General features: G+C 36.1%; 1 protein-coding gene, 1 long non-coding RNA gene and 1 pseudogene across 12 annotated transcripts; all 3 read left to right on the forward strand.

The window, feature by feature from the left end:
- The first annotated feature begins 326 nt into the window (after positions 1-326).
- LOC110411569 (uncharacterized) lies at positions 327-4,916 on the forward strand. Of its 11 annotated transcripts, none has more exons than XM_089782638.1 (12): positions 458-583; positions 694-731; positions 852-1,174; positions 1,257-1,347; positions 1,463-1,595; positions 1,741-2,005; positions 2,483-2,587; positions 2,776-2,904; positions 2,989-3,038; positions 3,147-3,244; positions 3,440-3,724; positions 4,093-4,916. In XM_089782638.1, the coding sequence occupies exons 4-12, from the start codon at positions 1,300-1,302 to the stop codon at positions 4,612-4,614; spliced, it is 1,635 nt and encodes a 544-aa protein (XP_089638764.1). In that variant the 5' UTR covers positions 458-583; positions 694-731; positions 852-1,174; positions 1,257-1,299; the 3' UTR covers positions 4,615-4,916. The 11 variants fall into 11 exon arrangements, with proteins under 11 accessions (XP_021277464.1, XP_089638764.1, XP_089638765.1 ...); XM_089782639.1 differs by having other exon boundaries at positions 1,079-1,174; XM_021421790.1 differs by having other exon boundaries at positions 479-587; positions 3,440-3,691.
- Positions 4,917-13,517: 8,601 nt separating this feature from the next.
- Positions 13,518-14,843, forward strand: LOC110410718 (ethylene-responsive transcription factor TINY pseudogene; annotated as a pseudogene).
- A 763-nt stretch (positions 14,844-15,606) lies between these two features.
- On the forward strand, positions 15,607-16,694 carry LOC110411535 (uncharacterized). Its single transcript, XR_002444780.1, has 3 exons — positions 15,607-15,744; positions 16,204-16,358; positions 16,560-16,694. It is a non-coding gene; the product is annotated as an uncharacterized LOC110411535 (long non-coding RNA).
- The last annotated feature ends 10,207 nt before the right edge of the window (positions 16,695-26,901 follow it).

The raw sequence follows: 26,901 nt of genomic DNA on the forward strand, positions 1-26,901 counted from the left end.
TTGAAAACAATCATGGTGTAACGAACAAGACTGTCTTTCAAATTTCATGGAGAACTCTATGGGGCATTTCTCCACGCTTGCCCAGAGAGTTTGTTCCCAGAACGCCACGTGTGCACCTACTCAATCAAGCCCTATCCACTGCATCTGTGGGCCCCCGCATCCCATTCTTTGCTTACTTCTTAGATACCCAACGACAAATCCCCCACGTGTACTACTCAAACTCCTCAGATTCCGGTTTTTACAGTTATTGTCGGTTAAATTTAAGCCACCTTCTAACAAACCAAATCCAAGTGTGTTTCTTTCATCTTCTTTTTATATGCAAAACAGAAATTTATCAAAATTATAGTCAAATTTGGATATTTTGTGAAGTGGGGCCAGAGCAAAACTTAGTGGAAAGACCAACCAGATGACGTTGCTGCTCCATTCAACCTCCATGACATTCTTCATTCGGTTGTTACCATTCCCAATATATACAAAGTCATGCACTTTATTTCTTTTAAGAAATAAAGAAAAAGAAAAGAAATTCTTGCACTAACTTTTGCAGTGCTCTTTGCTTGAACATCTGGCTTTCTTGGGAATGGGGGCATGTAGATTTTTATCTTGTTTCCTTTCCTTTTGTCCTTTATAAATTTGGACTTGCAAAATTTTCAATTTTAAATAAATTTTCTGTTTCTTGGGTTTTGGTTTTTGCAGAACTGAGCCTTTCTTCTTCAGTGTTGGACATCCATTTTGTAAGTCAGTTGGTTTATATGTTTGAAACTTTGAATCACTCTGATCGGTTTGCTGTGTGCGAATTTTGATGTTGTTTGTGATCTGTTTGATGTGTTTTTTCGTTATCCCATTTTTCATAGGTGACTGAGAGAATGTATGTGTTTGTAGTTGAATGTGGGATTGATTTGTCTTAAATTTCCAATGAATTACTGAATTATAATGGAAAGCATTGGACAGTTCCCTTAACTCAGATAAGGATTCTAAGTCATTTTAGAGTCTGTTTCGGTTCTTTTTCCCCCAATACTGACCCCAAAAGGGGAACGATAAGTACAAAAAGAAGCTGCTGACAAAACAAAATTTCTTGAAGGGCAACTGGATGGAAGTCATTAGTATAATGCTATTCCTGCCAGAATTTTAGTGGAAAGTTTCCTATTGAATTATTTTTCTCTCTTGGATGCATAGAGTAAGTCTTTTTCAATCTTTTCCTAGTTTCCTAAAAGATCCTTGCTGTGCTCTGAAACGTGGTTCATCTTGTTCTGTGGCAGGGGTTGATAGGGAGTTTAAGCCATTTCAAAGCTGGAAGATTTAATGGGAGATTTGCATACCAGTGAAGGAATGAACGAAACCCCCTTATCTGTAAGTGTGGATTAAGCCAATTCGGACTCAATATTGCCTTAAGGTACATCAGAATGTTTTCTTCCATTGCATCTTTAACCTTTAATTTGATTAGAAGCTTAAATTTTTTAATCAGGTCTATCATGGTGTTGCGAGTAATAAATGTCATCCTCTGGATTTTCTTGTATTTCCCTCATTAATGGATGACATTTTCACCCGTCTTTTAACATGGACTGCTTACATGAATCGCAGATTCATCAATTTCGTAGGTGAGTTCTTCACATTGGGTTGCAAATGCTGATACTCTTGTGCTTGGTATAATGAGCCAGCTTTTGTAGCTTGTGGGAGTTCCATTGTTACCTGTATTTTTTAACAACATAACAGCTACGTTTACACATTAAGATGTTTCTGCAGAAAATCTCATTCTCCAAGATGTCTACAGATGCTCAGAAGATTTAGTTGCCATTACTTGTGGACAGAATCCAAGATCTTCAAGCCAGAGCATTTGTAATGTTCAGGAAGGATGTTCATCATCTTCTACATCTTGCACAGAAAACTCACACTCTGCAATCTGTGGAAAAAGATCCTCAGAACTGAGGGAAGAACTTCTAACAAATACAGATTCTCGAAATATAATAACCTATCACAGTAAGCAAGGAGCCCCTTTCATTTTTCAATGGTAATAATTTTCTTTCCTTTAGCTTATTCATGACAGTGAACTATAACACCTCACCAATATGTGTAAACTAAAGTCCTGTCGATCCATTCTATTTTCTGATTACAGAATTCTTTAATAGGATTTCTTTTGTTCCTAAAGTGTGATCAGTATGATAGAATAAGATATGGGAGCAAACCTGAAAATACAGAAGGAGCCTACTAATTGTGCTTTGATGAATATCTGAATACAATGATTGATTCTTCCATAATTCTCTCACACTTCATGTTTGAGTATGCTACTACCTCATTAATATAACTGCAGTTTAGAAATGCTGTGGGAATGTCGGAATGTCATTTGCGAATGTATACAAAGTTACCCTGAATGTTAGCTATCGGAATTACTAATATAGCTGCAATGAGTACTGTTCACAGTTATGCATTTCTATTCGATTTTTGTTTATTCGTCTACCTTACTTGCAGTTGCTTCTATTGGTTGTAGGTTGATGTTCCCATTGTTTGGTATACGGCTTGCTTGGAGTTTGGCTCTGGCCTCGTGGAGATGTGCTCTCTACCATCTGAGAAGCACTCAAGCACAAGTCTATAGGTAAAAGAAGTTGGTTTTTAACTTAGTAAACTGGTGGATTCATGTTCCAAACAAAAAGAGTCGACGGGTGGTGTCCGTCTTTTTTTTTTCAAGGGTTTCATTACTTTTCAATTATTTCCATTTTCTTATTCTTGTCATTGCTAGGTTTTTATCTTTCATAACACAAGTAGTCAATTTGTCATCTTCAGCATTAAATCCCGGATGCAGAGAACATTGCGTGGTTCTTCTGATGATATTGGATGGTTGCAACACACTCCTGGAATGGCTTCTGTAGAGAATGGTACAGCAAGATTCCTGGAACTGCTTCAAGCCATAAGGTACCAAACCAATTTCATTTCATTTGCTCTTGGTAATCAATCAGAGGTTATTTTGTGCTAGTAGATTTGAGATTTTGCATTCAGGAATGGAGAACACAGATTGCCCAATTCATTTGTATATTTATTAGTGCCAGGTATGAGAATATTCTGTTATGATAGCTATCTAGTTTTGTTCCTCAATATCAATTTGAGATTTACTGTATCCTTCCTGTCATTATAATGTAGATTTCTAATTTTGTCAGGCCTTTTTAGCAATCATGGCCCCTTATATTTTGTGGCCACTAAGAGATTCTTTTCAAAAATGGGTCTAGCATGCCATATAGCAAAAATTCACAGCGAGGTAATTAAGTGTTGCTTGGTAAATTTATCTAGACCTTAGGCATAAGAAACTCTAATTGTCCTATTATTGCATAGTCAAGCAGTTTGGCATGGCAAATTTTATTTTTTCTTTCCAATTCATATTTGGTTATCTTCTCAGTTTTCCTTCCTACAATATCACGTTTTTATTCGAGCTCTTATTACTTCTTATACAAAGGCATCAGTGGAACACAACGCATGGGAACTGAAGCGATACATTGAGGAGCTTTACTGGGGGTCTGGCAAACGTGTGATGCTGCTCGGGCACAGCAAGGGCGGAGTTGATTCTGCAGCTGCATTATCCATTTATTCGTCTGAGCTGGAAGGCAAAGTGGCAGGACTGGCACTGGTCCAGAGCCCATATGGTGGCACCCCTTTAGCTTCTGATATTCTTCGTGAAGGCCAGATAGCTGACAAAGAAACTCGTAAGGTCATGGAGCTTTTGATATGCAAGATTATTAAGGTAGTCCTTCCCCCTGCCCACGAATAAATGGCCAAGGCAGTCCTGAACACATGGATATGATGATTCAAGAAAGAAAGATAAGCATAATCTTATATTATTCTAGAGACCTAGAGGCATCCGTTAAGATTGATAGAATGAAATTCACACTTCAGAGTCAAACCTGAGGTTTTAGTATAATGTTTTGTACCAGGTTTTTATTCACTAAAAGGCTAGCGTATATGCATGTATTCACATCTCTATTTATTTGTCATTTTTATAAAATTTAAATTTGATGTAAAGATTTTCATTGAATGTTCTCAAGGTTCAATTATTTCAAAGTGCACTGCAAATGTAGGTGTGGGCATAAATGTTTGAAATATATCTTGCAGGGTGACATTCGAGCACTGGAAGATCTTACATATGAAAAGAGAAAAGAATTCATCATGAAGCATAAGCTACCTGAGGGCGTCCCTCTTATCTCTTTCCACTCAGAAGCAAGGGTGGCTCCTGGTGTCCTTGCTACATTGACACACATAGCTCATGCAGAGCTTCCCTGGCTTCCCCTTCCTAAGTTTGGGAGTGCGGAGTTTGACAGTGTTGGTCGACTGGGACACCAGGTACCCATAGTAATTCCAGTTTCTGCTGCCATGGCTGCATGTGCACTTCACCTACTTCTCAGATATGGGGAGAAGAGCGATGGCCTAGTGACATGCCATGATGCTGAAGTTCCAGGTTCCGTTGTAGTCAGACCAGACCAGAAGCTTGACCATGCTTGGATGGTTTACTCTTCATGGAAGAAGAATCCTAATGAGCCTGACGCTTGTGAAATGTGTGAGGCTCTTTTGACTCTACTAGTAGAGCTTGGGGAGAGGAAGCAGGAAGAAATGGAGAAGTTTGGAAGTAGTTCATAGTACAGAACAAAGTTTTTCCTATCACTGAAGTTTACCAATTCTTTGGCTCTGCACTTCCTAATGTTTTGGGAACATCAGAAGCAACTGTGATGGCAGAAAAAAAAAAAGCTTCATTTTTTTTTCATTTTTGAGAGCTCAAGTATTTGCCGAGTTGGTGATGCTAGTGCTAACAAATAGTAGTAATGGTATGTGATTTTCCCAATGAGTTTCCTCAGAAGTGGGATAAAATATTGTATGTAGTAAGGATTGTGTTCATAATTTTCATTTTTTATGTACTGCATAAAGCAGTGGGATTACAAGTATCCTTCTTTCCCAAAATCATCTAGCAAGCAGGAACCAGCTATGCCGCATAATGAGTTACTTTAGCATGAATAAAGCAGGCTATAAATAACCGGCATACAAGGCTAAGCTATGAATTTAAGATTTAAAACATCATAAATCATCAAAACAGAGTGATAAATCACCACCATGCTGAAAACATGGATTCTCTCACCACCCCGTATTTTGCTAAAGCATCCTGTAATAAAATGAATCTGCTGCGGGTGACTGATGCGATGTGGGTGAAGGCTGATTTGTCCCATATAACGGTAAGTTCTTCTGATCTGCCTTGGGATTCATTGTAGACCCATTCCAAGTTGTTTGACATCCACATACGATCGATAGTTCCGACAATATTATTGGATAATTGGTCTCCTGTATTCAAACCATACCAATTTTGTTTGCTTTTATTGCCCTCCTAACCATTCTGACTTTGGCGGGGCTTCCCAAGCCCATGATGTTCCAAGATAGCATGCATATAGTGGACTAGCAGCAGAAAGAAATCCCTGCAACACTGCACTCGGATAAATGGAACCAAAGGAGAATATAACAATCAATGCCAGTCGACAAAACTCAGTCAATACCAGTCAGCTAACACATTCCCCTGACGCATGATGGCTCAAAACATTTGCAGAGAGAGAGTGCAACCGTCAAAACCAGTTAGAGAATCCATGTAACCATATGCCGAAATATCAAGTGCTTGAATTGCAGACAGGTAATAATCGGTAGAACTTCGCTTCAGCCAGCTAAATAGTGAAAATTAACAGTCATCATCTTTTATTACTACATATATTCCTGCACGAAGAAGTTATAGTATCAAGCTTATTTTGATATAAAATACATTGTTGGGATCAAAATTACTTAAATGCAGTTTCTTTTAGTCCTCATAATTCCAGAGTAACAACTTGATAAAAACCATGAAATATCTTATCCATGATCCACAATTTGTCGCAAGTCTCCTGTTTGCTTCATTTGCTGAAGCATAAGCCTCATAAATTCCATCCCACGTCACAATGTACTCCTTTTCATGTCATCGCCCGAGTCAATAGATTGCAGCAGCCACAGCTTGCCTCCAAAGTGGAGATCTCATTTTACCGTATTTTTCTTTTCATTTGATCTCAAGGTTCATAGTATTTCATATAGGTGTGAGTGCGCATAATTAAGTCAAATGTATATTGTTAACAACTTGCTTCCAGGAACTTATATATCACTATAAAAAGGAATTGAGCTTCTTCAAAATTCAAGAAAGGATGTTGGATTTTTTAGTTGAGATTTAGTTTAACACAGTATAGTTGAGAAAAAGTAGCTAAGCATGAAGAACAGAGTAAGAGAATATTTTATTCTAAACAATAGGTTCTTCTATTTCTGATATGCATTGACTTAGAAGATATGTACCACAAAGACTTAACAGATAAGCTTTGAACAGTAATTAGGCACAACATTACATGCTAATCATCACATAAGTCATTCCTAGATGCATAGCTATCGTAATTTGACAGTAAACTAATTGTCCTAATACAAAAATAGGCACACTTAATCCTAAAGTTAACAGTCTGAACTGATGTGGTTTTCAATGCAAACCCTATTTCAACAAAGAATCTGCCTACCCTCCTGGTTGCTGATATGCTAGGTGTTGGTTATCCTGGATTAGTCTAGTTTTTTATTTGTTGTGGGCCTTTGGCCCCCTTCGTTCCAAGAACTAAAAAACGAATATTGCTGAGTGACATATTGGCACCAGAGCATCTCACGTATGAGATGCAAAAAGATTTTCTTATGAAGCTGTCAGAGGACAACCCTCTTATGTCTTTCCTGTGAGAAGCAAAGGGGGCTCCTCGTGTCCATGGTACAATGACACACATAGCTCACACAGAGCTTACTTGGCTTCCCGTACTTAGTTTGGGATGAGGAATCTGACAATTATGTTTGTGAAGCCAGACGCCTGGTACTTCCAGTAATTCCAATTTCTGAATTCCGATGCCATATGGCTGTACGTGCATTTCACCTGGAGGTAAGGTGTTGAGATTGTCTTAATAGGTTAAGTTTATAAAGAATATAGCTATTATATTTAAGTTTTAACAATACCTTTCACAATCAACTCATCGCCTCAAATGAAATGAATGATTAATAGGTAATGGGGTGAGGGTTTTTGAGGACTTTTGGTGAGATCATTTTGTGAAGAGGGAGGTGTGGAAGGGAAAAGGGAAAGGAAGGGACCATGGAATGGCCAACTCTTTTTTGAGTTGATTCAAAACAGCTTCCATGTGTAAGGAAAGCCGGCGAAATTATGGCAATTGACACGAGATTAGGAGGAGAAATGGGGCTCCCCAAGATCACTGATGGTTCTGAAAGGTTGAGAATGAGAGGTCAGAGAAAAGATGACCAAGTTTAATTCTCTTCAGTAATTTGAAACAAAAAAAAAAAAAAGAAAGAAGGGAAAGATCGAAAAAAAAAAAAAGGGTCTTCATTCACAAACACACTTGCAATGAACACTCCACACACTTCCATGTTCTTTTTGAGCCTTGAAATTGGGAGCAGCTGGTGTCTTTGTATTGTGGAGGTTACTTGCTGCTTTGCTCTCATTTCTCTTTTGGTTTCTGTCGATAGTGGTTCTGAGCGCTGGAAATCTTTCTACTTGTTCCCCATTTTTGCCTCCATCTTTTGGCGTTTTAAGTTTGGAAGCTTATCATTTCTCCATTTTTCTTTTCTTTTTTATGTGATGCTGCTGGATTCTTTTTTTTTTTATGCTGCTGGGTTTCTCTCTGATTCATGGTTTCTGTTGTTCTACGGATAATCACCTTGGGAACCTACTGTGGGTGCTCCAAGCAAATATTGGGAGTGGTTGGTTGCGTTGAACTCTGTCCTATGATTGGCTAGCTCTCAAGGTCATACAATTGCAAAACAAATGAGGATAACAAATGGCAAGGACTTGACAATAAAGAGTCAAGTGAGGCAAAGGAGGTCTTGGCGGTTTTTGATCATGGCACAAGGACGATCTTGTGATGGTCCATGGTTACCTACGTTGGTATCTTGTTTCGTTTTCTACCAGCTGCCTAGAGAGTGACCGCGGCCAATTAAGAGGATGCTGCTGTGTGAAAGGCTTTTCGATCAAAGGGATGTTGCTCTGTCACCTGTTTGGATATAAATTTTTAGGAGTTAAGTCCTTCTCTTGATCACAGAAGGAGTTTTTTGTAATTATACAATTGGGTCTCAAGAGTTGTAACAATTACCAGATGTTAATGTTTTGTATACATCAATGACTACGATTCTAGGTCAAGAGTTTCACTTAGAAACCTATGGATTTATAATCTCGTCTGCTGAAAAGGAAGGAGACCTCCTGCATGAAAGGAAATCATAACTTTCCAAAAAAAATGAATGATTAATAGATTTCGACGTCTTCATGTGTAAGCTTGCACTTGAATAGATGCAAACTGAAAAAAATTATTAATAATGCACTGCACGTTTTCCATGAGCAATACGTTTCCAAGTGGATGAATGATTGATATAAAAGCAGGTGCAAGCTAAAAAATGATTAAAGAAACATTATATAACTCCATGTACAATATGCTTTTCAAGATTTGAATGCCAGAATTCTGATATATATGATATTTTGAGTATTCAAGTTCTAAAATAAAAGACGGGGAGAAGAGTGATGGATTGGTGACATGCCATGATGCTGATGTTCCAGGTTCAGTTCTAGTCGAACCAGATAACGAATTTTGAGTCCTTGACCATGCATGCCAGCTAGATAATGGTTTAGTGTTCATGATCCTAACGGATGTAAAATGTAAGAGCAAGTAAGAGAAACTGGGAAACATTCCGTTTTTTACAAAATTTCAAGTTTTAATTCTTGGGTTCTGTCCAGCTAATGTTGTAATGGCAAAAACTTCAAAAGTTTCACGCTTGCACTACTGCCATTGAAGCGCCTTAACTGGCGTTGATGCCTAGCATAAGTGTTGGTGTTACGGCCAAGAGTTTGCTTAGAAGTGCAATAAAGTCGTGGGCAGGAGGGTGAATTGATTTCTCAGTTTTTACTGCATAAACTTAATTCACAGAAAAAATTACAAAGTATCAAAACTACTGCCAATGCAAATGACAGCAGTTGAAATCAAAATGACTTGAATCCACAGCATTTAACATATCTGGACTACCCCGATCTGATGAAAGTTCCATTTATCTCATCCACCATTCCAGCAAAGCTACCTGTCTCACTTATTACTACCATAACAAGGCGACTACTGCATTGGCAACGCTACTTATCACCACTGCACCAGCAAATGCCTTTAAACCTCTGCCGTAGCCACCCATCCGCGCTCTACCAATTCACCAATGACCAAGTACTGGCACTTCTCTTTTGGGTACGCTGCGATAAAAATACTGAAAGAAGGTTTCGAATCTTAAATCTCAATCTCGTTCTTTTTTAAGTTTTTGCTGGAAATAGATAACAACCGTTAAATTAAGGCTCTGACTGTTCACTAATTGCGGCTTCATGTGCCGAAGCTAATTGAGTGGGGTCATGGGCCCTTATGGACTGGTTTTGATTGCATTACTGGGCTATAAGTTAATTGTCTATAAGATTGGAATTTACTCCTTGTGCCAGACCAAAAGGGTACAAAACGAAGCCTCCGGTAATGGAAAAGTACCGGATCAACTATTGATGGTGTTAAATATGGAGCTGAGAAATTTGCCATCAATGAGGAATGAGGAGGACCCGCCAGAATCAGGCTTGCATTATTGCTTCCGGACTCTTAAGTGGTGGTGTGATCACCCCGTCGCTCCTCCCAATTTCGAGAAATGGGGTCCCAACTTCCCAACCAAAGACTGGTGCTGCTACCATGCAAAAAAATAGCCAAGAGGATGATGATGATTCATTGCAAATTCATTATTGCAATTTACATTTCCTTCGCCGGGATTCATATTTATAAATGGATGTATTATATGAGTCCATAATGAAATGATTGTCGGAGTTAAAAGCCCATAAGCAGCGTTCGGCTTTGGAGTCCAAGCAATAAATTTGGTAGGCCCAAAGTGTCCCCAGCCCATTAACTGTTCATAATCTGCAAACTGGCCAACTACCAAGATTTTACCATTAAATAATAGATAACGACCAACTCCAGCACTCAAAGCTTCATCCAAAGGAGGTTGCAGTTAATACCAATCTACGCACCTTTTGTCTTTGGTTAAAAACACAAAATTGACCATCATCGTATCGTTTTGCTTTACAAAATCAAGATTTTTATTGCCAATTGAAATATTTTAGTAGAGTCAATGATCAAAATCAAAATGGGTTCTGACTTGTGCATTCATTACATTCATCCACGGAATCAAAACTCAAAAACAAAGTTAGCTAGAGCTTTTCAACCCTAGGTTGTTGGTTATCAATCATAGGACAAAACAAAAGAAAAACACTCTCCCACACCCCCAAAACGAAAGGCGAAGAAATACCCAGATAGCGAAAGGTACAATGCTCGAGGGCCTTTCAATAAATGCCATGAACTAATCTTATTAAGGGGGTCTCTAGTTTTCCTCAACTCCACATTCAAGTGCCAAAATAATTCACTCGGAAAATATTCTTTTTTAAATTCGGCATCTAAACGGACCCCATTAGCCCACAGTGTTTGATAAACTTAGCCAGCCAATATGTCGACCAAGAACGTGTGGAAACCAAGTGCTCAATTTCCCCTAACAAAAACGAAAGTGGCTCCAAACCAATTTAATTCATCAAATTAATCTAGTTTTTGACAGCTCACAATTATAGTACGTTTTCAACACACTCCAGACGCTTTGTTATATGTGGAAAAACATGAATTTAAACAAGAGAATTTAGGCCTTTGTTCTTTATCGTTAAAGTCAAACACTAATATATATATATATATTACTGGGGGTTCTTATAGGCTTTCAACCATAGACTCTACCCATCACTCACAGGAAATATAAAAGGATTTTGGGTTCCGCCCCCACACCGCCCTTTTTTTGTCGAATGAGTAATTAAGTTCACTTTAATGCTTTAAAATGATCTTGTTTTTTTCCTTGTTTATAGTATAAATACAAATGAAGATTGAAGAATATGAGTAAGGTGAAATAAAAGAGAAACAAATGAATAGAATGTACAAAATCCAGCCATCTGAATTAATCTCTTCCAATCGTGTCATTATCACATTGGAGTAACTCAAATTTCCCAAGGACAAGCAAAGATAAGAAAATGATAATGAAAGTTAATTAAATAAAGGGACAAACAAATTTAATTATGGTACTTCATATGAATTTTCATGATGAAATGATGTCAAAAAAATAATGTAATTTACATGAATATCGTCAAAATACCAATGTATGATATTAAAATACAAATACAAAACGGTGTACTTTCTTAAAATGCTACACCTATGATTGCAACCCCCTCAAATCTATGTCATTTCAAGGATTCCCCCTAGTTGTAGTTTATTTAACCTAAAAAAGATGGGATCATGGTGGGGAAGCTGACTCAAAACTTTGGCTCCTTTCCAAGAAAATGGTAGAAGTAAACAAGAACAAAAAATTAATCAAAACACTTGTTTTTGTCCTAATAAACCATGTATTTGCAATAAATGTTAAGTCCATAATAAGTAGATTATCAGTTGTGATTAAGTCACATATAGCAAAGCCTGATCACACACCATCGTGCTCCAAAAGGTTCACCATTAATTATGGGGAATATACATGCCCTGTAGAGTAAAATGATAATGGGTGAAAATTGATCACAAACCCAAAGTCAATCAACATAAATTTTTTTTTTCCCAAAGTTTCAGTTACAATGAAATTACTCTTAATTAAAGCATATGTAGAAACTTTGCTTTTTACAATTAATCACAATCATAACATTTTCATGGCAATTTTAATTAAAAGCATATGAAAAAAAAGAAAGAAATAAGAAAGTGGGGGAGGGAGACATTCAAAATATTCTCCCCGATGATAACTGACAGTTCTGTGGGAGAAATCACCATCTCATCCAAGATCAAGAGAACCAAGCCCTCTACAAACGCTAAGCAGAGCCCCATGATTCTGAATTACTGGGACTATCAATTATGAACACTCTCTCATATATGGGACCCAAACGTTGCAGAATGGCATATTTTATTCTAATTGCTCATTTGTCTTCAATGAAAAGAGTAAAATAGATTTTCTCACTTTGGGTATAAAAATAGTCGTTTTATTTACTCCTTTCAAAGAGAGGGGATCAAAACAAGTAAGGTTTGGAAATTACAAAAAAAAAAGGGGGGAAATACCCTAGAATATTCGTTTCTGGTATTCATGTTAGTATTAAATTATAATATCTTGTGTTTGGACCATTTGAAGATAGTCAGTTTTAGCTGTTTGATCCATTATCATTATTATATTTTTGAGTTTCTCAACACCCCCCTCCCCCCCCCCAAGCCTAGTACATCATCATTAATTAAAATTTCATGAAAATAAAAAAATAAATAAATTAACCACTATATACTAATGGAATAGGGCAAGAAAAGCTCAAAGGGATTTCGTGCAACCCCATTTCTTTCCCCATAATAGACAAGTGACATATATATAAAACTTGTAAATGATAAAAAAAAAAAATTCGATACTTTGCATTATTGTACAACAAAACATTAATTAATTAGCAACTAACAAAAAACCAAAGGCGATATTAGAAATATTGAAAAAAAGAAGCAAAAATGTAGCAAAAGAAGGATGGAATGGAATGTGGGAAAGCATAAAAAAAAAGAAAAAAAGAGAAAGAGGCTCAAAAAGCTAGGAGTGGGGTAAATTAGTCAATCTGTTTAGGGTTGGTGAGGAACAAGAACAGTATCATCATTGTCACCACACACATTGGACAGCAAATATGAGGTAAATTTAAAAACTAAAAAAAAAATGGAAAACAAAAGGGTGTTTTATTAGAACAGTGAAAAGCCGAAAAGGGTATTCTTCTTTGAGTGGACTGGAGTTGTACATAGTAGAAAAAGAGAGAAGCGAAGGGAAAGGCTTGGCTGGCTAAACTAAAAAAGTTGAAGTAAGTAATGCCCCCATTCTAGTATGCTACTTTGCAACCTCCCCGCAGCTTCCTCAATCCTCAGCCAGGCGGCTCTGCCAGCTGGTTTAATTTTGTGAACCCAAACCCCCGAGCCCTCTCGCCTTAGCTAAGACGACCCTTACATTGTACCCTTTGACACCCCTACAACTTCTAGGGTATTCGCAACTCTCTCTCTCTCTCTCTCTCTCTCTCTCTCTCTCCCTGACTCTCTAAAATAATAAAGATGAATATAGAAATGTGTTAATATGGGTAAATGTGAGACCTTCGTCATTAATAGGCGATGATGATGAGGTTAGAAAGGCCAGGTCGGCCGTGTGTGTGAGTGTGTGGGGATCACTTATAAACGCCACGTTTTTCCGTCGATTGTTCTCTGCTCTTTCTCCTTCCCTTACTTAAAACCCCCCCTTCCCTTCCCCTCCTTCGCATTTCTCTCCTCAAATCAAATCTCACTCATTCTCTCTTTACTCTACTCTCAATCTCATTTCCTCTCTCCCTTCTACTTCAACAAGAAAGAACCTACCAAGCAAACTTCATTTCTGCAGCGTTATTCATAAACTTCTTTAAAGTGCTAACTTTTACATGGTTAACAGTTTACTTGCTTAGCTGTTAGCATCATATTGAATTGTTTTTTAGTTTTAAGAAACAGGGCAATGGGTGACTCACCAAACTCGGAAACGGAGTCAAGCACTCTTAGCAATATCTCCTCTACTCTGTCTCCACCTTCACCATCCTCCTACGTCGGTCAAAAGAATCAGCTGAGGACGCTACACCGACCCGAAGAGGCAAAAGCGTCCGAGAGACAGTAGCAAGCACCCGGTTTACCGTGGGGTCCGATGCGGACGTGGGCAAATGGGTTTCCGAAATCTGAGAGCCCCGGAAGAAGAACCGGATCTGGTTAGGCACTTTTTCGACTCCCGAAATGGCGGCACGTGCCCATGACGTGGCAGCGTTAAGTATCAAAGGCAACTCTGCGATTCTCAACTTCCCCGAACTCGCCGGTTCGTTGCCACGACCAGTTTCCAACTCGCCTCGTGACGTCCAAGCGCCGCTGCTAGGCTGCCTCAATGGAGTGTTCTCAGTAGTAACAGTAACCACACCACCGCCACATCATCGTCGTCGTCGTCGTCGTCAGCGTCCACGTCATCGTCATCGAATGTCGATGACGTGTCGACACCGGAGGAGCTGAGCGAGATAGTGGAGTTGCCGAGTCTGGGGACGAGTTACGAGTCGGCCGAGTCAGGCATCGAGTTCGTGTACGTGGACCCGGATGATGGGTGGCTTTTAAATCCCAGTGGCATGCCGTGGTATTATGAAGAAAATTGTGGGTATTTTGGGGACGAAATTTCAATGCAAATGCAAGAAAGTGTGATTACAACTGGGTTTGGTCCTTTACTATGGGATCATTAATGCATAACCAAAGAAAAAAAAATCTACGTGTGCCACTTTTTTTTGTCTAAAAATCCTTTTACAGTTTTTATTTTACGAAACTGCCCTTTTGCAATTTTTTTTCTCTAGGAAAGGGCGGAAAAAATACCTTGCTTCGTTATCAGGATGTTTGTACTTGGTTGTGCTAGAGTTTTTGGTCTCTTCATTCAGCAGTGGTCCATTGGGGTGCATCAAATCCCTAAGGGAAAAAAAAAAGTGGCAAATTTTATCAGAGACTTTGAGCTTGGCATGCAGTTGTTTTGCTTGGATTGGTCAAATTCGACTACTTTTTAGAGAAAGAAGAATAATGTAATAATGTATGTGGTAAAAAAGTGTTTCAAAGCTTGGAGAACACTTAAATCTATTTTCAATAGGATAAAGAAAAGGTCAAGACAATGGGTCCTTCTTCTTCTTGTGTATGGTTTATTTTTCTCTTTGTTTGATCTTAGCTTTTGTGTTGATTTTGGGCATTGACAAGTGATGTGGAGTAATTAAAGCCCATATGTTTCTGTTTGGAGTGATTCAATGTTGAAGACACTTCCGATGCGTTTGATAAAACCATTGAATTATAATAGGCTCAAGTCAAAAATTTTCACATGGGTTATGCATATGATGTGTTTAATTCCTGCATTACACATACTGATTTCTGGGGTGCTTCTGTGCCTAATTGTTTATTAAATGTTAACTATGTATGCTTTTTTTTTAAAATAACTGACTTTAAAGAAAATTTTATATTTATGACCTCTATTTTGGACTAAAGTGTTAGTCCTCTCAAATAATGCCATCTGCCATTAAATTGAATGTGCTTTCCTGTAATGAAAACGCAATGTTGAAAAGAAATTGTGATGTACAATTTGGAAGATTGATGAAATTCCCTTGTCGTTCCTCGTCCCCCACACACCCCACCCCCACCCCATAAAAGAAAAAAAAAACTTGAATAAATCGCAACAATACAGCTGCTGATAATAGATATCTTGGTGCTATATCAAGCTTTTAGCCATATATACAAAGAGTGACAAGTGCCCACGAATCAAGATCACCCAAAAACGCATGGGTTGGGTATACCTTGAAAGATTAAACAACCAAACCATTTAGAAAGCCTTCATTTCATATGTCCCAATCTGGCCATGGAAATTGAAAACTCTTATGTATAAAATAATGGTCAGGGTTCAATGGTTTCAAAGATGTTCTCCCATATATACATTCTCCTCTTAGTTCAATAAACCTAACTCTATGGAGCAGTAAAAAGGGGAATTGATTGTTCTTCTTTATTATAATAAATGGTCTGTTAAGAGAGGCTTATTCCTTTGACAGCTGCATTTCAACCACCGTGTTCGTATTCTTCTCAGGTCCTTACAATTTGTATTTATGTACATGTCATTCTGATTCTCCTCTCTCCATGACAAACGATACTTGTTATTTAATACAATAAAATTTGAGATGAAGGCATGATGCCAAAGCCTCTGGCCCTTGGCCACTTGCAAATTTTAGCTAACACCGTATGACACTAGAGTTGTCCAACAGGTTTGTTTGGATTGCATTTTTGTTTCCCCTTTCCCCTCAACTCAGGTTGGTTAGCTTTTCTCTTTTACTATTTTTCCTTTCTTCTTCTTGATATAGGATAGTCGTTCAATGCTCCCTAAACTTCACATACCTCCCTCTAGGGATACTCACTTGCCAATTTGATTGAATGGAAGAAATGGAGATTTGGAATTTTATAATAGAAGATAGGTACACTTATTATTAAACTAAATGATCGAGTAATAATATTAAAATAAATTATATACCTTGTAACTGCTTATGAACAGGAAATCAGGAATCAAATTACTACAACGGAAAGGGGCATTATTTTCCATCTGGCATATGGTCATGTGCGAAGCCAAAGAAACAGTAAAGTCCCATGTAGTTCACGGCTGGAAAAGTTTGACCAATAATTTACAAAGAGCCTTCCTGGCAACTGCAGGTTGTTGGATGCTGAGCTCAACAAAAACTAGTAGCGCAAAGAAAGCAAAATGCAAAACGAAGGACCAAATTAAGGAACTTTGAATTAAATACTACTTGCACAAAACTCAACTAATTCATCTTGGTTCCACAGTTTCCTCCCTTAATTTTGAGGCAAAGACTCAGTTGTTATGGAAATGATTGGGTCTCTCTTTCATTTCAGGGCAATGTTTTCTAATTCAAGCTGGAGGTACTCAAGAAACAGCCAATCTGAACTAGTTAATAAGTAATTATAATCCTCTTCCAACAACTCTGGGTGGGAAAGAAGAAATAAACAAGGAAAAAAGGGCGAATGCAAAGCCACAAATTTTTTGTCCTTTCGTTTTCAAATTTATGAATATTTAAGCTTGCAAATATAAATTAGTCATCCCTACATGCTCCATATCTAGCTTACAAATAATCAGCTCCTGCATTAAACTTTTGTCATTTCCTGTCTGCTTATTAGCCCCGGAGTTCTCGAGATAAAAAGGTAAACTTGGGTGGAGTAGTACTGCTCCGTTACAAAGAGAAACTTTTCATTAACTGACAAACAAATAAGAGAGAGAGCCCAAACCCACTTTTCATTTCCTCCTCTTTAACATTTTCTCTGCACCATGCCCTGGCCTTCTCCACCTCTGGAGTTGTCTTATTTTTTGTCTAAAAATATAAAGAAAAACAAGTCAAAAGCCAATGACCTACTGCTTAGCTGGAAGATGTGAGAGCAAGCCAAAAATATAAATTACGGGACCCCATTTCATCTCTCTATATATGTCCTTTTATAATGATATATGTCTTAATTCATACTACTATTTTGCCTCTTCTTTTTTGTGAAAATATTAATCACTATTATTTATGTGGTTGCAAATTGAGAGTCCTTAAATCTAGTAATAAGATTACATTAATTGGTTTAGTGTCTTTTTAATGCTGGACACAGCAATCCCAAAATTAAATAAACTGAAATTAATGGATCGATGATCGATAATCAGCCCAGCTGGAGAAATGAGGCAAAATTAATGTTAAGTAATATTGCAGATTCCATTAGAAGCAGAGAGAAATGTGCGCTATGTTGCAGCTTCTGTGAATTTTTTCTCGTAATCAGTCGCACGTGCACTTTTAATTACATCGTTGACCTTTGGTTTCTAAATGGAATTATTTGGGAATCACAACTTTAAGCACTTTAATCTTTTAATTCCTGTTCAAATTCATGGAAAACCAAAAGAATACGCTGTTGGTTCCTTAAATTTCAAGTGTCATTCTTGTTGCTCTGAAGCTTTGCTCGGTCCTCAGATGTGAACCCTATAAAGTCTTCCTTATTTGTTGCCTTAATCTTGCATATTAACCACTAATCAGCACAACAAAACATGAATCCGGCCGCCCTAATCATGTGATTTATATTAATAATCCTCATTGCGGGCCCTAACTTAGAAGCGCGAGAAATTGAATAATACTGTTTTCTTTCGAATAATGTCAAAGCTTAATCACCTTTTTCCTTGATTCTTAGTCAATATCAATCTCCATAATCATTCTTTTTTCTAATAATTAATTCCCAATCATCGTACGCAGGTATGAGGTGAGCCTTTGCCTTCTCTTAGCATGCTTCTCACACACAGTCAGGTCAGCAGAGTTGGGCGAGCCTTTTTTCTATCAATCGGATTCTATGCCACATGCTTCATCAGTTCATAGAATAATAGTTTAGTAGTTTGTATTAGCAAATATAATAAGCCAATAATCAAACAGTAATTAGAAGGAAAGGTAGGAAAACCCTAGCTTAACAAACACGTTTATTAATATTAAAAGACAGTAACAAATATTGAAATTTTTATTAATCCAATTTTAATGCAGATGTAAAAGATTCGTATCAGCCTTGATTGATTTCAGACAGATATAATGTGTACAAATTATAGTGATGTTGTCCCCCTCCGGAAAAAGCTTGGATTCTTATATCTCAATTTGTTCTCCAACAGATTGATTCTCCAAGAATTATGTGGCCAAATATATTGGAGCTACTCCCACATGTTATAAACTCAATTATGCACAAGAACAACGAGACACAATTGGATGAAATAATTAATGCTTTATTAATTTTTTTGTTGGTGGACTACATTCATGATTTCTTTATTTATAGGGTCAACATTTTTGGTAGGCTTTCAGGGGTAGTTAGTTTGTGCCAGTTTGGTGGCTCATTTAGTCATGAAAGCCCCTGCCAGGACCATATTTATTAGACAAATTTTAGCTTACAAGCAATTAACCTGAATTTCTTCTAACTCTGGCCTTACTCATCGGTAAAGTGTTTCAGCACTTAGCCTTGTGACGGGGTCGAACCATTCCACTAGGTAGAGCTAGGGGCCATCAACAAAGTGAAACAGTTGACGTTTTCATATTCTCGTGTGGGACTGATCAGAGTCCTTTCTTTCTTGGTTTTAAATATTACTGTTATTTTTCTCAAACCTTAAACGGGGTCCAAATGCATACATGACAAATATCATGAAACCTCTCTCTCTCTCTCTCCAATAGAATTTGGCAACAAAATTGTGTCTTTAAAGGCATCATGTATTGTCTGCTTCGGACAGTATGCACGTTTGGTGAAGTGGATATTGGCACTTCAAAGACATTAGTTCTTCAGCCATTAAGGTGATAGCAGTAACAGGAATATTATTAGAGCTTCTCACCAGCCTTCTTTAAATTTTGAGCGGCTATTATCAATACCAATTAGTTCACTGAAATTTGGTGAATGAAATTGAAGCATTGGTAAAGCTTTTTCCTCATATCAATTTCAATGTGGTCCAAATTTTAAATCCAATAGCAAGTCTGCCAATACTTAAGGGGGGTCTTTTTGGTATTGGCTTTTGGACTAACTTGAAAACTTGCTATATTTGTCCATTTCAATGGATTCCAAAGATATTCTCTAGACAAGAAGTGCCAAATATTTTTTATAGGTTTAGACCTATTAACCTAACAAAATATTCTCTCCAGAACTGAGAAAAAAAAACCCCCCATTTGCTTCAATAATCAATACTTTCACCAACTCTCATGAGTGAACTACCTCCAATTTAGTCATTATTAATTAAACTAGAATGAGAGGAGTAAACGGCATTAATTAAGACACAAAAACTAAACAAAGAATGGGTTCAATTGAGTCACTTTTGTTGAGCACCATGGAGTCTAAAGCTGTGGCTAGAATTAAATGGTTGCATCCTCCACTTTTCGACAAGTAGAGATGAGCAACTATGTACATTCTTACTCCACAAATTTAGAAATCACCATACGTTATTTGATTGACATTTATCTTTCAAATTTTTCAATAACGATATGTTGAAAATGACATTCAAACATATAATGTTGAACCATTTACAAAATACAGTTAATTTTATAAAGTGTAGAGATAGTAGCATGTGACTTACTAGTTATCTATATATTATATGCATCAAATGTGTATGAACCTTTAATTAATTAATTAGCCTTAATTTTTCTTATCTTTCCTTCTCCAAACATAGTCACTAACTCTCTTTTATTGTTCCGCCGGCCGGCATTGGCAATCAAGTACTCTTGTGAAGAGATGATCTTTGGAGAAGAAAGTACACTTTTGTTGTATTGATAGGATATATAGCAGAAATTAACCATTAAAATTGGTAGCCTAGCTAGGCTGCACGTAGTTAGGCTCCAATAACTCCATAATTGTGAAAAGAGCTTTTTAAGTTTGTAATTGCCATTCCATCAAACCTAGAGATTGGCAAAACTCGTCAACTAAGAATAGCTAGGTGGTTTTACCACTCTCTTGGCAAGAGATGCAGGTTAGTACTTGCTAGATTGGGGATGTTGGCAAATAATACGACTCCAAAACGGTGGCTGCTACGGCCTATTGTGGTGCTAAATGCAAGAGTAATTCTTTCCATTTTTGAGCCTCTATATCATCTTAGGCTAGTCTTAGACTGGAGTCGGCTCAAGATAATGGAAAATGATTTAAAGATTACTAGGTTGAGCCATTTAATTAATATATAGATAGAAAGATCAGCAGCTAATGCAAAATTTATGGATTTGGTTGGAGTTGGATGACCAATATTCAACAAAATTAAATGATTTAAATTTTTTGCACCAAATAAATTAATATAATGACAGTAAACAGATATTAATCACAAAATTAAATCAAAATCCCAAGCATGTAACGTATAGATTAATTACGTTAGTACTCGAATGTAGGACATGCATACATACTTCTACGATCAAAAGAGGATGAAGCATAAAGTAGTGATCAAATGTCATTGATTTCCTAAAGTTGGGTTTGTGTCTTAAAGCATTATGGAATATAAGATTGGTGTTAGATAACCATTGGATGTTGGGTGTCACTTCTGGATTTTTGTTAGCCTTTTAGTGTCCCTTCAACGATAAAGTAAAGACCTTTAAAGGGGAAAGAAACAATGCAGCAACTGTTCTTGTTCTTAGAGTAGACTGCATCATTAGCTTCTCATCATAATATTTTGATTGCACCTAGGAAATTACTATTCGGTTATCATGACTTTTGGCCTAATATTAGAGACAGTACGCTTCTTCCTGTTGTTTGATTCCTAGATATATACACAATATTAGAGTCCTTTTGGAATTTCATGTTTAATTAGTGGGCTTCCATTGAATGATGGGAGTTGATTTTAGTTTCTCTTACTTTTTTCTAAGCTGTATTATGGTTTTAGTTACCGTTCAAACTCAGTGTCAGTGAGACTTTGAGATGGATGAGACCCAAGCTCTCTCCATCTTTTCTCAATAATTAATTGCAGAAGGAATAAGTTTATCAATAATTTGTCCACTTTCAGAAGCCAGCAATTGCTATATCTCCTCATCGTATCAAGCACTTACGCTTTCAAGCATAGATTCATTTTCTCCATGATAAATTTAGTTCACATTATACTTTTCCTCTCTCACTTTTGCATTTTCAATCATTCATTACAAATTGTACAACTCAGAGAAATAATTTAGAAATGTTAATTTAAGAAATGGAGGAAAACTTAAGTGTGTGACTATATATCATTGCCTTTTTCTCTAATTAATAATGTCTTACAATTGTTCATACTATACATGCATTAATTACACATTTTTTAAATTATTAATTTAAACTATATTACCATCAAAAAAATTAGTTGATCTTTAGATCTCAGTTCAAATGATCTCAACATATGCGAGCTTAGTCGAAGTTTACAATAATTAATTTATTTAGTTAATTGATTTTATTGATTATTTTTATAGATTTAATGTGATAAATAAAAAAATTATTTGACTATAATTGAAATTTTTACTTGTAATTGTAATTTCATCAAAAACATATTGATCATTGATTATACATGATGGAAACCCGAGCTCAAGTGTCTAATTGAAAACTAATTAGAGTAAAAGCCTTATTACCAATTTGGGCTTAACATAGAAGGAAATACCTTTAATCTTAGGCCTCCTCTAAGGAAAGGGGAAAAAAAAAAAACAATTTAGAACAGTTCTTTGTTCCAAAAGCTTCATTGAACATTAGCTTCTCTCTAATCATAACATTTTGATTTGAACCCTCACCAAATGCAGTGCCTCCAATTATAAAGCAACTAGTATTTAGTTATCATTTCTTACTGGCCCAACAGAACAGTTCTCTCTTGTTCCTTTTGTTCAATCTCTAGGGACACCACTCTTGGACTTTTGTTGTTTTTAATATGGGTTTGTTATTCTTTGATAGAATGGATGGAAAGTGATTTAATCTTTCTTTTATATATCCTACTTGTATTATCATGGTAGTTAATTAACAGGCAAACCTTTTGTCTTGAGATGGAATGATGGATAAGCCTAAGCCTAAGCTCATGACTTTTCTTAACAAATATTTATCCTTGTTTAGATTTTGCCAAAAGGTTTTTGTCATTTGTCCATGGGCGTCAACTTCACAGTTCAGCAATTGCTGTCCTGCTTTTTGTGTCAAGCACTTTAAAGACTTTTTCCAAGTATAAATCATTCTCAACAATAATGTCTAGGAGCTAATCATATTCTACATGCATTACAATTGTATAACCACTAATTAAAAAATTAAAAAATAATAAGAAAAGGAGCCTTAAGCAGCGAAGGCTGCCTGCAGCCAACTTTAATTAATACTGGGATATTCCTAGTTGCCTTTTGCAACACCAAATGCCCCAATTTCACTATCCTTTTGACAAGACACATAGAGAGAGGGAGAGATAGTAAAGTCCACAAATAAGAAGGTACTTTGAAGGATACAAATCTTCCAAAGTAACATTATAAATAATATATTCTCAAATGATTAAAATTTTGAAGTAAAAAAGGACTAGTGCTTTGCATGCTTTCCAGTCTCCATGCACATTACCTAAAGAGAAAATTTATAGGCAGCAAAGTCAATATCCCTACATACAAAAAATTTAATTGGAACAGGATCTAGCAAAGCTGATTGTCTCAAATCATTAACAACTTGAAAGGTTCAAAACGACGATGCTAACTTTAAACTGTTCCCTTTTCCACGTTCACTATAAATAAAAACCCTTTCTCTTTTCCGTTGCGTTGGCATGCTGATCACGGTACATGCATGGACTACTTTTTTCTCTTTTGGTTAATTATGGACAACTAAGTTCATTGTTTAATGGGTGCAATGGTAAATTTTACACGTGTTACATGTGTATCATCATATATAACACAATCTTTTAATATTTTGATCCAAAGAAAAGAAGAAGGAAAAGCAAAGGTTATAGTTTGCAATTTTCTTCAAGTACAGTATTAGTTTGTTTGACTATTACTACAACACAATGAGCCTACTAATCCAATTGATTAAAGACTAAAGGCATAACTAATTATGCTGCTAATGCTGAATGCTCATCCCTATCCTTGCCTGCAATCATTTTTCTCTTGTGCATGTCTGTTTCTCTCCAATTGGTCCATTTCTAATGCCATCAATGTCCCTTTCCCTTTTTTAAATGTCTGTCCACTTTTTGTTTCTGGTTGACAACACTTTTGACAGTGATTAAATTAAACCATTTCCTTTTTGAATTTTTTTGCGAAAACTATTCCAAATGTTAAGGTTTTTTTTATATATAATTTAAAAAACAAAATTTATCTTTTTTAAATTAAAAAATTATATATTAATCAATAAATTAAATATTCATATGTATTTCAAATGTTAAGGTTGATATTGTATTTAATGTCTAATTTTTGTTTCCTCTGTACCAAATATTTACAATTAATTCACATTGTGGTGAATAATCTTCCCACCCTTTCGTCCAAGACGAAAGAACAAAAGAGAAAACAATTTCTCTTGGGACAAAGGGAAAGGGAAAGGAAGATTGAAGAGGGCGAAAGGGAAATATATGGTGACGGTCTTGGCCAAGTCCTCGCCCTAATCCGATAAAATCTTTTTGCAACCTTTTTTAACATTGACCATAATTTTTATTAATACACCAAACCAAGGTATAAATCTTCTTAAAAACACAACCAAAAGGAGGTTTCGTCATGTTAAAAAGGTCAATTAAGCAAATACCCCATTCCCCTTTCTTAACTTAAACATAAAGTAATCACATGAAAAGAAAACATTAAAATATAAATAAAAGAAGATTACATGGTTGTAAAAAACGAAAATATACAAAAGATCACATGGTTTAGATAGATGATGAAGCGGCAACACGGAGTGGCCGCACCAACGCCGGGGGAACCGTGCTTTGGGGTGGTGAAAGATAAGCTGTCACCGTCCAATATGACCCAAATATCTCCAGCAAAGCAGAGTGGGAAGGGGCGGTGCAAGCGTTGAAAGGAGGAAGAAACTGGCCAATGAACAGTGACTGTCGGCAGACCATGGTTACTGCACGTGCAATTCAACTGAATCCACCCCTCCCCCCTCACCATCAGGCTTTGCTCAGTATTTTCCCTTTTTTGCCTTCATCAGTCCCTCTCAACCTCGCTTGCTTGCTGCTGCCTGCTGGCCCTGTCCCGTCTTTCCGGCAGGCAAAAAGGTGTCCTCAGAAGTGGTCCCACTTTCTTGGCTTTTCTACTTTCAAGTTTTGCGGCTGTCTCAAATCATAAAGAGACGCATCGATATGTTGACTAATTCTGACTTCGTACCATACGGTTTGGGTTTTCTCTCTTTGGGCTTGAAAGATTTAGAAAAATAAAGGGAAAAATCGATGGGCTTTTGATGGAAATGGCAATTTGGCCCAATTCAAAAGTTGCTTTTTATCTCCCGTCGCTTTTCGTCTTCAATCATTCAACTCCTTTTGAGATCAAAATTTGGATTTAGGAGCGACTACACAGTGTTCAGATAAATTGTCATTATTAGCATGCTAATCTTGGAATTTATATTTAGAACCTTGATTTAGACCATAAAAATTATTAATAACTATTTTTTTTAAAAAAAGAATCGTGATGTATTAAGCTGGAGTAAATTAAATGAATTCTTATTATATTTATTTTCAATAATTAACTCTAGTTGTGTCTCTTGCACTTAAAATTAGCACCCACCATGCATTTTTATCAATTGAGAAGATATAAATATTCCATGTTTAAAGGGTTAAAGTTGCTACCTTTAACAATGAAGCATTTTGATTCTTATACGGGTTTCCTAAGTTAGAGAGGGCAATTAATTGATGAGCAACACTTCCAGTTTTGTCATTTAAAGAAAGGCCAAAGGCAACAAGGCATCTTTACATTGCATAAATATTTCTAGTGTTCATATTGCAATTTGCTTTGAATTTGATCAATCCCTACAAGGGATGAGAAAATTAATTTGTATTTAATCTATGATTAAAGCATCCAATAATCCAGGGCCTATTTTTTCTGTGTTATAATTGATTTAGCAGGCCTTTATACCGTTAATTCGGTCTTTAACCAAAGAAAAATAAGCTGAAAGAAGTAACTTGTACAGGTCGCTTTCATGTTTTTCTTTTTCTTTTTTATTATTAATTATAAATATGGAAAATAAAAAGGAAAACTTCCTAAAGCTGTGTATATTTTATTCACATGTTTCTCATTTTATTTATTTATTTATTTTATAATTACGGATACATCGAACAATGGACAAATGTAATCAAAGCTTGAGTCGGACACTGACCTCCCTAAATTAAATTGGACAATGATGAGAAAGGTGACCAATAAACCCAAAACATATATATATATATATATAAAAGAAATCTTGGTTTTGATAATGTTGTGGGGAAAGGTCCTGCATATGATTCATGACATCAACTGGTATTGCAGACAAATGCCAGCTGTCCTTCAAGGGAAGCCAACGAATTTGTGGCTGCTTTGCTTAATTAAACTTTTTGGTTTAGTGTTTTAAGTTCAATTTACATCATTTTCGATGTTTCATTTGAGTCGTAATTAGATTGAAAATAATAGATTTAAATTATGCCATTATTTTATTCAGTTTAAAAAATGGTGTGGACAATAGAGTACTAGAGTAAGAAGGTTCCATTACAAGAGGCTACGCATCAAGGACAAATTAAGATGTAGTACATCTACCTATCAATATATAAATATATATAATATACAATATTTTTATAAAAATTAATATTTTATATATGTCCGTAAATTTTTTTAATTTTTAAAAGTTAAATTATAATATTGATATATTTTTTAATTTATTAATATTTTGAATATATTTTAACGTAGAATAATAAAATTTATCTAAAGAGATGCTTTTTCATGAGTAAAAGTGATTAAATATCAAGTTGTTTGAAGTCAAAATAATACGATTTTTAATTTTTTTTTTTTTAAAATCTTATTATTTTGACTTCAAACAACTTGATTTTTTTGGTTTGTAGCATTAGTACTTTTTTTCTTGTAAAAATAAATATCATTATAAATAAATAATTCCTCCGTCCTACTTTGATTGTCTCTGTTTGATTTCAATAATTTTAAAATATTTTAATTTTTTGTATAATTGATAATTCCTGATTATTAATGTAAAAAAATAAAAAAAGAAAACTAATTTTAAAATTTAAAAATGATATTATTAAAATTACTTTTTATACATAAAATTTGCATGATACATACTTATTTTTTGCCCAAAATGAAATGTATAACCAAATTGGAGTCCTTCCTTAATACTATTTCTATTCCAAGGTACACGTGTAAACAAAATTAGATCAATTGAATTACCATATGCCATTATATTCCTTACGTACATTAGGATGCGTGGGCGAGCCGTATAAGGCCGAGTTGAAATTAATTCAATTATTATGTTGCCCTTTGCCAGCCAGGCTTACTGGGAATTTGGAAAAATCTTTTGATGGACCTTGTCACCTACCAATACCATGGAAGGGTGGCATGGACCCCATGAGCCATGGACCATGGCGGAATTCCTCCCAAAAAGGATTTGACATATGGAAATGGACTACCACTTCTCCAGTCCATGGCTAGTCCCATATCCTGTTCCTACACCCTAGTGGCCCCTTCAAATGCACCTATAACATTTTGCCGACCTAAGATAAAATCAATCAATTACAGTCCTTCAGATCATGTTCTTGAAATAAAACATTATTGCGTATAGTCCGATCGTTCGTAGTCACGTC

This window comes from Theobroma umbraticum, unplaced genomic scaffold (genome assembly GCF_002168275.2).
Source record: "Theobroma umbraticum cultivar Fairchild unplaced genomic scaffold, ASM216827v3 scaffold_56.0, whole genome shotgun sequence".
Lineage (NCBI taxonomy): Eukaryota > Viridiplantae > Streptophyta > Magnoliopsida > Malvales > Malvaceae > Theobroma > Theobroma umbraticum.

Bases quoted from the DNA above. Each gene is read 5' to 3' on its own strand.
- LOC110411569 (XM_021421789.2), top strand. From the start codon at position 1,300: ATGGGAGATTTGCATACCAGTGAAGGAATGAACGAAACCCCCTTATCT. The intron at 2,006-2,482 runs GTAATAATTTTC...TATTGGTTGTAG, and splicing joins GCCCCTTTCATTTTTCAATG to GTTGATGTTCCCATTGTTTG. The intron at 2,588-2,775 runs GTAAAAGAAGTT...TGTCATCTTCAG, and splicing joins ACTCAAGCACAAGTCTATAG to CATTAAATCCCGGATGCAGA.